The 13,250-nt window shown below is 61.2% G+C and overlaps 1 protein-coding gene and 1 long non-coding RNA gene across 2 annotated transcripts in view; one reads left to right on the top strand and one right to left on the bottom strand.

Annotated features, from left to right (window-relative positions):
* Window positions 1-12,705, bottom strand: part of LOC138847631 (protein SPT2 homolog) — a 33,447-nt gene extending 20,742 nt beyond the window's left edge. Inside the window, exons 1-2 of the mRNA XM_070066925.1 lie at window positions 12,670-12,705; window positions 2,786-9,513 (exon numbers count right to left, since the gene is read on the bottom strand). Coding sequence (XP_069923026.1) covers window positions 8,572-9,513; window positions 12,670-12,705 — 978 coding nt within the window. The 3' untranslated portion in view covers window positions 2,786-8,571. The remainder of the gene's footprint in view (window positions 1-2,785; window positions 9,514-12,669) is intronic.
* LOC138849593 (uncharacterized) overlaps window positions 7,941-13,250 on the top strand; it is a 12,805-nt gene continuing 7,495 nt past the window's right edge. Inside the window, exon 1 of the long non-coding RNA XR_011388534.1 lies at window positions 7,941-8,069. This is a non-coding gene — a long non-coding RNA (uncharacterized lncRNA). The remainder of the gene's footprint in view (window positions 8,070-13,250) is intronic.

Here is a 13,250-nt window from a genome sequence, read left to right as displayed (position 1 = left end):
TCCAGGCCGCCTTCAGGGCCACCAGTCCAAGTGACATTCAGGAGCTCCCGTGCAGCGCGGGGGCCCTTTTTCCCTGAGCCGCTGAGCCCCTGGCCCTGGCCGCCCAGCCCCCTGGCTCCAGCTCCGGGACTTAGAGGACGGGCTTGAGGAAACTCAGGACCCCTCTCCCAGCCCGGGCTAAGCCCCGGCTGAGCCCCTCTGGCCAGTGAGGGCCTCCTCTCTCAAGGTCCCACAGGCTGGCTCTGGGTGGGCAGCTGTTGGAGCTGGCAGGCAGGGGCACAGATGCCAAGCTGGAGCAGCCAGGCGTACAACAGGTTGAGGCAGTCCTTGGAAGAGTCGGCCCCACCCCAGGGAGAGCGGGCCTGGCAGAGGCTCCCTGCCCGCAGCACGCAGCCTGTACCCGCTTGGCTCCCACGGCTGCCCACTTTCCCACAGTGCCATCCCCCTCCACCCTCTCCCCCAGGTCAGCACCCGGGCAGTGCCCAGGGCTCTGGTACAAGAAAGCCCAGGGTGCCGTTCTCTGTCAACCCTGGGTGCCCAGGCCCTGCCGGCGCCCCAGTCTCAGCAACCAGGAAGCCCGGGATGAGTGACCCAGCAGCAAGGCAGCAGGAAGCCCAAAGTGCCCCCCTCTGCCTCCTTGCAGGCCTCTGCTGATCCTGGAAAGCCTGGATACGGATACCCTGGCTCCCAGGAGCTGCCTCGGGGCTCTGGGACTGGACCGCAGCCTGTGGTGCCAGAGGCAGTAGGTGGGTGCCCCCGGCCCTTCCTCTTAGACTCCCTGAGGGGAGGCTGCAGGCCTGGGTGACTGCTGGTTCCCTCCACTCCTGCCAAAGCTGCTGCTGTCTGCCACCTTGGTGCTTCTCTCCCACCCCACTCCTGGTCTCCACTGAGCTCCATCCTAGCCACTCCCCACCCCCTACCCCGGCAGGCAGCCCCCCTTTAATCTAAAGCAGGTGCCAAGCGTTCCAGCCCTTGCTGAGTCAACACTGCCACCCGCCAGGTCTCTGGCCTTGGTCATGGACTTGGTCATGGACATTGAGTACACTGCCCAAGACTCCTCCATAACCCAGGAGCTAGGAGCTCAGCAGGGTCATGGGGGCCCAATGCAGGGTCACTAGGTCCCAGATCACCACCGGCGTGCTCACTGCCGCTGGCCGGCCTCAGTGCACCAGCAGCCCCCCAGGGTCCTGTCATAGCCGTAATTAGACTGTCTCTAGCCACGGGACCCTCCTACCCTGGGCACAAGAGTCACTGTGGATTCAAGATAAAAGATATTCCACCCCTCCCCAGCATCCTTCTCAACACGAACCCCTAGCCCAGCTCCACCAGGATCCACGCAGGTAAGCAGAGAACCCCAAAAGAGGTGGCCAGACGCTGGCCTCCAAGGCCTGGTCCTCCAGGGCCAAGGAGGCAGAGGCCCCCACCCCCGGGAGCCGGTACCTTTCTGACACGAGATGCCCTGTCTCCCCCCCTGCCCATTCTCCCTCTGTCCTGAGGCTTCTACCAGCAGGACCTCTGGAGTGACACCAGGAAAACAGGGCCTGAGCCTGCTCTTCCCCTGGGGCCATGAAATTGTGGTCCTGACCCAGAGGACGCAGCCCAGCCTACACTGGGGGCCAGCAGAGGAGCCAGTGGCCCAGGTCAGAAAGAAGTAGCTAGCTGCTCCTTGGAGAGCTAGGGAGAGGGGAGAAGTAGGCAGTGGAAGCCCGCCTGCCTGTCCCAGAGGTCTCTCTTGCAGAGAGCTGCTCAGGGCTGGTCGCAGGGCTGTAGCAGGTACAGTGCGCAGCTGGCCCTCCTACGGGAAGGGAAGGGTCCGCGGAGCCTGGGAGGGAAAGTGAAAGACCGAGGGGGCCCGGGAGCCCCTTTCCCAGGGCAACACTCTTCCTCCAGGCTGTAGCCGTCCCCCAGACACAGACACAAACACACATCCCAAGCAGCAGGCAGACAGGAGGAGGAGGAGGGAGGGGGTATCAGCACAACCCGGAAGGAAGGAAGCTGGACAGACAGACAGAAGCCCAGCAGGGCTCCGCTGCTTGGCGCAGACACCTTCCAGCCGCCCCACTTCTGAGCACTCGTGTCTTCCTCAGCCCCCACGAGAGAGGAGAGTGGAGCAGACCTGGCCTCTCTGGGCAGCGCTGGGATGGGTCGTCCCCTCTCCTGTGGAGTCTCACTTCTCTCCCCCACATTCTCCTCCCCAAGGACCCCTGTGGACCAAGGCAGGGGCCCCCTCCCTTCAGCAGTATGGGGACACCTCCAAGGAACTGTGGGACTGCCCTACCCCCACCCCCACCCCCAGCCAAGCCCACACCACTCAGAATCCCCAGCAGCCACAGCCTCTGCTGCTCACAGGCAGTGCTAGGGGCAGAGGGTGGCCCCGGCGCTCCCCCAATGCTAACCCACCTCCTTCCGCTGGCTCTGCAGCCCAGGGGAGGAGGGCTGGGGTGCTTAGACCCACGGGATGGGGGAGCCTGGGAGGGGACTACATCCTCCCCCCCAGCTGGCCCAAGGACGGCCTTGTTCTCTGTGCTAGAGTGGCAGGGTCCCCCTGCTGCCCCTAAGCCCTCCTCCCTGGGCTCTGGGGCTGCCAACCTGATGGGGTGCCCAAGAGTAGCCTCTGCCGGCCCTGGGGGTGTCCCCCATCCCTTAAACAGCCAGGGAGTGTGTGCCAGCCGGCAAGAGACAATCAGTCTGTGTTTCCCCCTCCCCAATTCAAACTGGTGCTCTATCCTTCGCACCTCTGCTGGCCTGGCATGACTTTCGCCCTCGCCCCCAACCCACCCCTCACCTCGCGCGGGTCCGAGGGTCCTGACGCCAGGCCGGAGCTGGATGCCATGACCAGGTCAGGGTCGGTGGGTGGCTTGAGGTCCTTCTGATTCACAGTTGGAGGTGCGGAGAGGGCGGGTGTCGCTCCCCCTCTTCGTGGAGGAGCAACACAGGACCCTGCGCTGTTCTTTCGTCTACTCGGCCCTCCCCGGGTTTGCTGCTGGTTCTTCCCGGGTTGGCTACTATCCCTTCCACCTCCGTGGAAGGGCAGTTCCCCCTGGCCGCATTCCCCACTTCCACAGGGGAGCGGCACACCGCCGGCCGGCTTTCTCGGGGGCTGCACGGGTTCCCTTAGATGTTCCCCATAGATGTTCCTGGTGCATGCCGTCTCTCTCCTCCTTTATAGTCCTCCTCCGCCAATCCCAACTCGGCTGCCCACACGCCGAGTACGCTGCTCTCCAATCAGGAGCAAGTCCTACAGTTTATTAGTTGAACTGGAGGCAGCTGTGCGGAAGCTGTTTACTTCTCTCCCAGCGCCATATTGTGGGAGAGCAGATGCATAGAATAAGTCTTAATTCCAGTAACAGTCTAGTCCGGTTTGCTCCCCACAGATCCCCCTTTCTTTTTATTTTTGGCGTTGATACGCGCCTGTCTTCGGTGTCCCGCAGCACACACTCTGCTCTACTTGCTAGAGTTGCCACAGGCTCTTACAAGTCCTATCAGGCAAACCGAATCCGGGTCCTCTCTTCGCCATGTTGTGAGGAGGTTTTTAGGCGCTGATGCGTGCCTGTGTTCGGTGCCCTGCAGCGCATGCTCTGCTCTGCCTGCAGGGGACTTACAAGACCTATCAGGCAAACCGAATCCAAGCCTTCTCATTGCCTTATTGTAGGGGAGACTTATAAGTGTTGGTTCGTGCCTATCTTCGGTGACCTGCAGCTCATACTCTGGTCGAGCTGCTTGCTGGCGCTTACCGCCTTAATCAGGCAGACCGAATCCAAGCCTTCTAATTGCGGTATTGTGGGGAAGCCTTACTGATGTTAATTCGTGCCTGTCTTCGGTGACCTGCGGCGCATAAGCTGCTAGCCGCCCAGGTGCTCATCGCCTCACTAATCGGGCAGACCGAATCCAAGCCTTCTAATTGCCATGTTGAGGGGAGGCCTTTCTATTTCTCTATTTCTCTATCTCCGGGCATTCCTATTTCTCCCATTTTACTTCTATCTTCCAGCATTCCTATTTCTCTTTTACTTCTAAACTTCTGTTTCTCTTATCCCCGCAGCTTTCCGGCACCTCGCCCCGCCGGCGGGTTCCCGGCTCTGCGCCGCTTCAGCCCGCGCGCCTCTCTCATCTGCGCAGCTTCCCGGCTTTGCGCGGCTCGGCTTTGCGCGCTCCGCGGTCTCCACGCTTAACCCTTTCGCGTCTGAACCACGGCCTACGCCAGCGTTCCCTATCTATTCACGCCCCGTGCTCTCTCTGCACGCGGCGGCTTCCGCGAGTAACACAGCGTAGCTTGCGTCTCCGCCACTAGGATTCAATCTAAGTTCCCCGGGCTAGCCTGGCGAATTCAACCCAGCGTACGTCTCCGCCCCACGATTTGGCTTCCCGTCCTTTGCTCCCCGGGCTAATCAGACGGATCCCAATCTGGCTTACGTCTCAGCTTCTGGTTTCAACTTTTCGCCCCCTATTCCCGGGCTAACTTGAGAACCCCAAAGTGGCTTCCGTTTCCGCCTCGGCCTGCCCCCCGCGGCTTCAATTTCCCTAACACTTTTCTCTACCCGGTATGTTTCCCTAAGTTTTCTTCCAACAATATTCCTCCCTCATTTCTCCTGGCCTCTCCCCACAGTCCGCGTCCGAGTCTGTTTGTTCTAGCTTTCACTTTCGCTTTCGACCTTAGAGATTCCTCCCAGCTTCCCCCTGTAGTCCGTATCCGAGTCTATGCCTAGGCTTTCAATAGCTTCTTCCGGCACCCTTTCCGTCCGGCTTTTCCCTAGGCTGTTTGCTAGTCTCTCTCTCCGGTATTTTCCCTAGGCTGTTTGCTAGTCTCTCTCTCCGATATTTTCCCAATTCTTCCCGTTTCTTCCCATTTCTTCCCTCCTAAGTTTGCTATCCGTCCTAGGTTTCCTATCCGTCCTAGGTTTTCTATCCGAGTCACGGCACCATTATGTCGCTCCCCCTCTTCGTGGAGGAGCAACACAGGACCCTGCGCTGTTCTTTCGTCTACTCGGCCCTCCCCGGGTTTGCTGCTGGTTCTTCCCGGGTTGGCTACTATCCCTTCCACCTCCGTGGAAGGGCAGTTCCCCCTGGCCGCATTCCCCACTTCCGCAGGGGAGCGGCACACCGCCGGCCGGCTTTCTCGGGGGCTGCACGGGTTCCCTTAGATGTTCCCCATAGATGTTCCTGGTGCATGCCGTCTCTCTCCTCCTTTATAGTCCTCCTCCGCCAATCCCAACTCGGCTGCCCACACGCCGAGTACGCTGCTCTCCAATCAGGAGCAAGTCCTACAGTTTATTAGTTGAACTGGAGGCAGCTGTGCGGAAGCTGTTTACTTCTCTCCCAGCGCCATATTGTGGGAGAGCAGATGCATAGAATAAGTCTTAATTCCAGTAACAGTCTAGTCCGGTTTGCTCCCCACAGGCGGGCAGGCGGTGATCTTTTGATCCTGGACGCCTTGATCTCAATCCCAGCCCGGCCCGGGAGAGGGTGTCCGGGAATCGCGGGGCGCCTGGGTTCCTGCCTCCCAACTGCGGAGCATGGTCGTGGGCGCCGGGCAGCGACGGGAGAGCGCGCGCACCCGCCCGGGCCGGGGCTCGGGGCTGGGGTCTCGGCCCCAACCTCAGGGCTCCGGCTCCTCCCTCCCTCCCTCCTTCCCTCCCTCCCTTCCTTCGCCTCCTCCTTTCACTTTCCCCGAGGCCCGCGGGGACGGCGGGCACGGGGCGGGGAGGGGGCTGTCTGGGCGCTTATTGTTGGTCGGACGCCGAGGGTCCGGGTCGCAGCCCCCTGGCGGCGCGGCGCCGGGGGACCCAGGCGTGCGGGCGTCCGGCCAGCTGGCTCCGGGCGGCGGAGGTGGTGCAGCGGCCCCGAGTCCGGGGCATGTCCGGCCACTGGCTCCGCCGCGCGCCGCCGCCTCCCCGGGCTGCCCTGCGCTGCCGGAGCCTCGCTCGCCCCTCCGCTCGGCTCCTCTCCCCAGCCTGAATAAGCTTCGGGGCTCTCTGGCTGCCTCCTTCTGCCTTCTTACCAGAGCCCGGAGAGGCCCCTGTCAAAATAAGAGCTCCCCCATCTCGCTCGCCTCCTCGCCCGAGCCGGCTCCCCCAGCCTCCCAGCGGTCTGACTCGGTAAGGCGCCCGGCCGGCTAGCGGGAGGCAGGTTGGCCCGGGGGCGGAGAGAGGGGCTCTGGCCCTCCTCTCCTCCCCACTCCCGAGCACGGGGCGGAGCATCCCAGGCTCGGCTCCGGAGAGATTTGACAAGCCTGGCCTCCAGTCTGCCCTGGTTGGTAGGAGTGGGGGTTGCCTGGACACCCGCGCGCACCCAGCTCTGCTCCTGTACCCACCCGCATCCAGGATGCGCTGAGCATCTCCTTATTCATGTGTCTCCTGGTGGACCATGAGGTCCTGGAGGACACAGATGATCGTTTTCATCTCGGTCCTCAGCAAAGCTGAGTGGATGCTGAGAAATTGTGGAAGTGAAACCTTTGTCTTCTCAAAAGAGCTCGCTCCTAACCTCCAAGTGTCAGTCTCTCTCTTTCAGTCACACACACGCGCCCTATTGCACCGTGGATGCAATGCAAAAGAAACTGTAAAGCACTTTTTGAAAGCATTTCACATGTTATGTCAATGATCACCCCTCACCTGCTAGAATGATGTTATGGTCCCATTACGGGAGACTGAGGCGGGCCTTACCGAAGGACTTACTCGGGGGGTTACACAGCTAGAAAGTGGCGAGTCCAGAGCTAGAATTTCCATCTCCCTATCCCATGTCACTTTCCCTCCATCCTACTGGTCTCGCCCCCTCCTCCCTGGAATGATCACCAGGTGACAAGCGTTTCCTCCTGCTTTGGAAAGAAAGGATACCAGCAAGTGTATTCATTTGCTGCTCCCCTGCCCCTCTGCACGGACGGTCTCCCAGGGTCTCCAGCCCTCACTGACCTCCCTGCCTTCCGACACCTGTCACATCTTTACCCTACCCAGGACCCAGATGCTGGAACTCCTTCCCCTGAGCCCGTGTCTGGTCGCCACCAAAGACTCCCTGGGGCCTCTGTGCTCCTCACAACAGGACTTCAGGATCTGATGCATCCACGGTGCGAGCCGCTGGGCACTGGGCAAGCTTGGGGGCAGGCCGACCTGGAAAGACGACCTCCACCCACCCAGCCCAGCTTGTGTCTGACACATCACAGTCTGCAAAGTCCTTTCATGCGCACAGTGGCAGGATCCTGCTTTGATCCCACGAAGAGAACTTTGCAAGTGCCTGCTGACTGCTGTGCACGCACCGCGTTAGGTCACGGGTGGCAGCAGCACGATCCTACCAGGTGGGAGGAAAAGAGAACCGAGGTCCGGAGAGGCGGAGCTCTGCTGTGGGAGATTCCAGCACCTACACTAGTGCCTGGTCCGTGGAAACAGGCGTCAATTTCGTCTCTCTCCGGGGTCCCTGGAGGATAATACAGGCCACGAGTTCTCAAACAGGATGCTTCTAGAAGAGCGCACGCACAGTCTTGCATTACATACATGACCAGCCACGTGGTCATATGGTGCCCTTGGGTCATTGGCCCAGAAACCGGGGTTTGTAGGGGTGCGTGATGGATAGGTTCCAAAGGGGTCTCTTACATACGGTGCTCCCGTCCTGGGGAGCGGCCATGTGGAGCGCTCCCCTGGGTGGAGCTGTGACTCACTGACCCAGCGTAGGCTCCAGGTTGGGATGCCGAGCAGACTAGGGGCAGCCACGAGTTCTGGGTGGGACCCGGGAGAGAGCGAGGAGCCAAAGCACAGGCTGAGGGCAGCCCGCGGCGGGAATCGAGCGGCTCCCTCTACTGGCGAGCGGGGGAACCGCGGCGATTTCGGTGTATCTGTGTGTCACTGAGTCACGAGGGGTGTCACAGGTGTGTCAGCGAGTGGGGGTGCCAGCGCCACGCGACACCTCGCTGGAAACGGGCGCGCACATCTGTCACGGCTTACTTAGGGCCTGCAGAGCGTCTGAGATGGGGCATCCCGAGTGCCCGGCGTGGCTGGGGCGCACGGCTGCCCGGTCGGTTCCCCTCACCGGTCCCGCGCACAAGCCAGGGAAGACGCGAGGGCTCCAGGCCGCGAGGACCGTTCCCGGTAAGGGACTATCCCGTCAAACAACCGGGCGCCCAAGAAAGAGTTAACCGCGAGCCCCACAGCGACCGCAGTCATTGGCTCAGGGCGCTGTCCGTCAGCGTGCTGGGGGCGGGGCTTGCGGAGCCGCCGCCGGATCGCCTAGAGCTCCTCACTTGCCCCTCGACCCCCACATCCTCTCGCCGCTGGGCTGCTCCCACACCCCCATCTTGCTGGCGACGCCTCCCGGGCCCTTGAGGAAGAGCGGACCGGGCCTCCTGGCGTCCCCCACTCTCTCCAGCTGCCTGGCTTCCCAACGGAGGGTGATGATCACATAACAGAATTGCCGGGCAGACCCGTGCCAGCGCCCCTCCTCGGAGCCTTCCCCGGGGCCTGGCACCTGCCGCGCAGAGCCTGCTGCGCCGCCGCCCCGGTGGGAGACCCCGGGCCCCCAGAAGGCCCAGAGGCCGAGTCCCGAGGCGCGGCGGGCGCCAGGCTGGCAGCCGGGCCGGCGCCCCGCAAGGTCTCAGGGTCTCGCCTGCGGTCGGGTGGCTTCGCCAGCGCCTCTCTCAGACTGTGGGACCCACCCGGCCCCCTCCAACTTGAACTTGGAACTCGGGAGCCAGTAAAGGTGGGGCCAGAGGGCGCAGAGGCCAGGGCCGGAGAGGGAGAGGAGTTCGGAGACGCCGCGGGGACTGGGCGAGGGGTCGGACGGGGCGGCCGGGGCGGGCGGGCTCTTATCCTGACAGGGCTCCCGCCTTCCCCGACTGGAGGGTTTGGAAAAACTGAGCAGGCAGACTAGGCTTGGCTGGAAATCCTGCAGCCCACCCTCCCGGGGACACAAAGCTGCGGGGCGGGGGCGGGGGCAGGGCGGGGGAGGAGAGCGCGACCCCGCGGAGGGCAGGGCCTCTTTTGGGGCTGGGGGCCCAGGGGCCAGGTCCCCTCCCTGCTGTCTGCTTCCCCCTTCTCCTCTTTGCCCCCTTCCTCCGCGGCCTCCTCCCCCTCCCTGTCTCCAGTCTTGCCGAACTCCTTGCGTCCCAGCCTGGCGGACTCCGGGGGGGCTCCGGAACCCGCTCCCGCCCGCAGCTGAACACCTGGCGGCCCGGAACTCGGGCAGGTCAGGGCCGGGAAAGGCTGTCCCGCGCAGACCCCGGCCCCGGCGGGCTCCCCGGCGCACGCTGAACGGTCTCCCCGCCCAGCTCGCACTCTCCGCGTCTCTCCCTCCGCTCTCTGTCTGCCCTCCTTCTCCCCGCCCCGACCGCTGACTGCGGCCCAGGCCCCCGGCAGCGCGACGGCGAGGGGAGCCCGCGAGTCTGGGTGCCCTAACAGCCTCGGCGTTCTCCCCTGCGTCCGCCGCCGAGGCCCAGCGCAGGTGACCACAGCTCCCGCCTCGCTCGCCCCCCAGCGGGGTTCTTCCAGCCCTTCGGCCATCCCCAGGGGCGGAGAGTGCCAGTCTCCCCCGGAGACCCTGACCTCACCCTGCCCCAGCCTCTCCCCTGTCAGATGTGCACCCCCGAATTCTTGTGGGAACGACTCTGCCTGAGGGAGACGCCTCGGACTCGGCCGGAAGGGGTTAACGGAGCTAGCCGGCTCTACGTGAGAGCCAGGTGAGGTCCCGCCCACCTTGGCCGTCAGGTGCGTGTGGGTGGGAAGAGGAGGGACACTGACCTTAAGGACGGCTCGTTTTTTTCCTCTTGCCCCCTGGTGGCTAGACCTGGCTTAGCAGCGCCGCCGGCAAAAACATGCTCACGTGGGGATTCGCGCAAGGACGTTGGGGACAGCTAGAGGGTCCTTCCCTGAGAACTGCACCGTCCGAGGGAGGGAGAGCTCTCCGGGGAGGAAGAAGGGAGCTCGCAGGACCCCTACCCTTGCTGTCCCACACAGCGGGCTGCCCCAGCCACTCCCAACAGATCCCTGCCCTAGCAACTCCGCTGGAGCCGGGCAGAAAGAACACAGAGGATGCAGGCCGTGCCCTCCGAAGTCGCCATCTAATAGGGACGCGAGGGAGTTGCGTCTGCCTCTCCTTTCTGCGCCCCAGGCCCACCTCCAGCTCACATGCCCTCCAGACCCCAGTATCCAGCAAAGCCCTGGCCGGCTTCAAAGCTCTCACTGGCAGTCCTGCCCCCTAGAGCCTTCCGCCCCTCCAACCAAGCGGCCTGCTGGGTTCAGGTCATCAAAAAATCCCCCTGAGGGATTGTGGGTGCTCACAACCACTGCCTTTCTCCCCAACAGCCCTCCCAGAATGGCAGAGCCCACGGTCACCCAGGGCCAAGCTGTTGCCTCACTCACTCCCCTGCCCGCCTCCCTCTCAGATCTCCTATGCGGGCAGTGCTGCCCCTACAGGTCGCCATACCCGACTCAACGTTTGCCTTCCCCTCCCCTGACCAACTCCGTCCATTTAGTCCTACCATGTGCTGGGCACTGCTTATGCTTGTGACAAGACATATGAGGTCCTGGCCCCCCTCACAGCCTGGTTGGAGACTGACAGCCAGTAACAGGCAGGCTCAATTCAGTGTGATGAGGGCTTGGGCACACTCAGGGGAGACATATGTCCCAGACTTGGGACTCCAGAACAGGGAATGACATTGGAGCAGAGACTTCTTCCAGCCATGGGTGTGGTTCTGTTCAGGCAGGTGGTGTGTGTCGCTGGGGGCCTCCAGACACAGCAGGAGCCCAGCAAGAGGTCTCAGCCAGAGACCTGTGGGGCTGCATTCCCATACAACCCATTTCTCATCCATTCAATCCACGTTCCAGGAGGAGGCTGGCCTGGGAGTCCAGTGCATGTGACCTTGGCCTAGGTACTCCCTCTCGCCGGGCCTCTGTCTCTTAAGACATACAAAGGAGTGAGTGTATCTGCAAGGCCTTCTTCACCCTGCAAAGAGAGATTAAATGGCAAGCTAGAGAGAGAGAAAACTGCTTGGCTCCAGTCCACGTGGGAGGACGGAGTTCATAAACCAGGAGCAGGGCCCCCGAGGAAGTCACAGCCAGGCACCTCTGCTTGCCCAACGCCCCACCTTGGTCGTTCTAGGTGCTGGGAACATTGAATTCATGCCCTTAACCGAAGGCTGGGGGGACAGTGCCCACAGAACATGCTTAGTTGCTGCATGAATTTGCTCTTATATGCAGTACTGTAGAGCTGCTACTTGCAGGAGATGGGGAAGGGACTTAGGTAAAATCACGTGGGGGCCAGCGCTGTGGCTCAATAGGCTAACCCTCCGCCCGCGGTGCTGGCACACCAGGTTCTAGTCCTGGTCGAGGCACTGGATTCTGTCCCGGTTGCCCCTCTTCCAGGCCAGCTCTTTGCTGTGGCCCGGGAGTGCAGTGGAGGATGGCCCAAGTCCTTGGGTCCTGCACCCACATGGAAGACCAGGAGAAGCGCCTGGCTCCTGGCTTCAGATCAGCGCGGTATGCCGGCCGCAGCGGCCATTGGAAGGTGAACCAACGGGAAAGGAAGACCTGTCTCTCTCTCTCACTGTCCACTCTGCCTGTCAAAAAAATAAAAAAATAAAAAATCACGTGGCTGGGGAGTGGCAGCTGGCAGAAGTCCCCAGGCCTCCTAATACCCCATCCAGACTCTTCCACAACACCACTGTGCCTCTTGTGTCCAGCATTCCATTGGACTTCTTCCTGTGTCTGGCTCATTGCCCTGGGCGGCCACAGGATCTGGGAAGGCAGGCCTGGCCTCCCTATCTGGACATCGCCCCCCCTCCCCTCCCCCGGCCTGAAAGGGTGCTCAGAAACCTCCATCTTCCAGGCCCCCTTTTGCCCCCTCGTCAGGACCCTATTCACGTGCGTGTCGCTCACTGGCTCACTGGGCCAGGCCCAGCCTGCCGCAGGGAGGCTCCCGGGAACTTTTCCCACATTCCTAGAGAGGCTCATTCTTCGCTACAGAAAGGCCTGATTGACAACGCCCGGGACGTCTGCACAACCAAGCGGCTCACTCACTCCCTAAAGAACCCTAAAGGCAGCTTCAACAGGCAGGCAATAATCTCCCAGAACCACTGCAGTCAGGAATCCACGGTTGTCACCACCAGGCTTTGGTGAAAGGGCCCATGGGAACCACCACCACCACCACCATTTTAAAGCACTCCCAATTTTGCGTAGCCTTCCTCACCCCTCCCTGCAGAGAGAGGTTATGGAGGTACTGTAGCTTTTAGGGTTAAAAAAAAATGTGAACACATCCGCAATGGAGTTGAACTCATTCCGTTTAGGCACTACGAACCGGTGTTGTCACTCACTGTGTATGACCAGTATTCACCCACTTTCTTGACTTCACCGAAACCAAATCTTAAAGACCACATTAATTTTTCAAAGGGAAAGAGACAACTAATTGTACAAACTGTAAACACACACACATACACACACACACAACAAATCTGTAGAAATGTTACTCCAGCATAGCAGGACACAAAGTATCAGCCTGTGAGCAGTGAGCGTGTGTAACCCTTTGTGACTCCTGAGCCCATGCCGTCTCCTAGGTTAACCCACAGAGGACACCCTCCGTCTTACTGATACTGTAGGTTTACCGGTTTCTTTTTTAATTAACTTCCCTGTGAATAACGAGCCCCCCAGACGTGACTCGAGCCCTTCAATGGTTCTGTTCTTTCACACACGGCAAACCCACCGTCCATTTCCGAAGAGGCTTCGGCCCGGAAGGCATCTTCCGACACATTAGTGCACAAACGCTTCCAATTAGACTGGAACTGCCAGAATCAGATGTAAGTGAGGAGTTTCTCTCGTGCCCCTACTGCATGGTATCGATTTTTAATAAGTTGTTGCAAATTTGTTTTTATGAAGAAAAGGGGAAACCTGCTGTCTTTCCTGCCTGCTCTTCCCAGAACGTGGGTCGGCCCGGCCACCGTCCCCTGCTCAGGTCGGGGTGCAGGCCAGGCTCCCAGCTCTGTCCCTACCTTCATACACTGCCCTTCCCAGCCTTCTGAGGTAACACAGCAGCCCTGTGACCATGGGACCCCAACTTCAGAGTGATCCAAGGGGGAGAACCTGACCACAGCTGGGCCAATAAACCCTGCTCCAGGATTCCTCCCTGGGAGAGATTCACTCGGCACCAACACAGAGGAAGCAGAATCAACAGCTGAAGCCTGATGGGGTCTAAGCCCCTGGGGAGCTGTGCCTGGCAGCACCCTGGACCCTGGCGTGCTCCATCCACCAGCCTCCTTTAGATTCTCTATCCTCCCTTAAATTACC

Source organism: Oryctolagus cuniculus, chromosome 1, assembly GCF_964237555.1.
Source record: "Oryctolagus cuniculus chromosome 1, mOryCun1.1, whole genome shotgun sequence".
In the NCBI taxonomy this organism is placed as follows: domain Eukaryota; kingdom Metazoa; phylum Chordata; class Mammalia; order Lagomorpha; family Leporidae; genus Oryctolagus; species Oryctolagus cuniculus.
The sequence above is the reverse complement of the archived record's forward strand: the minus strand, read 5'-3'. Positions and strand labels throughout refer to the sequence as shown.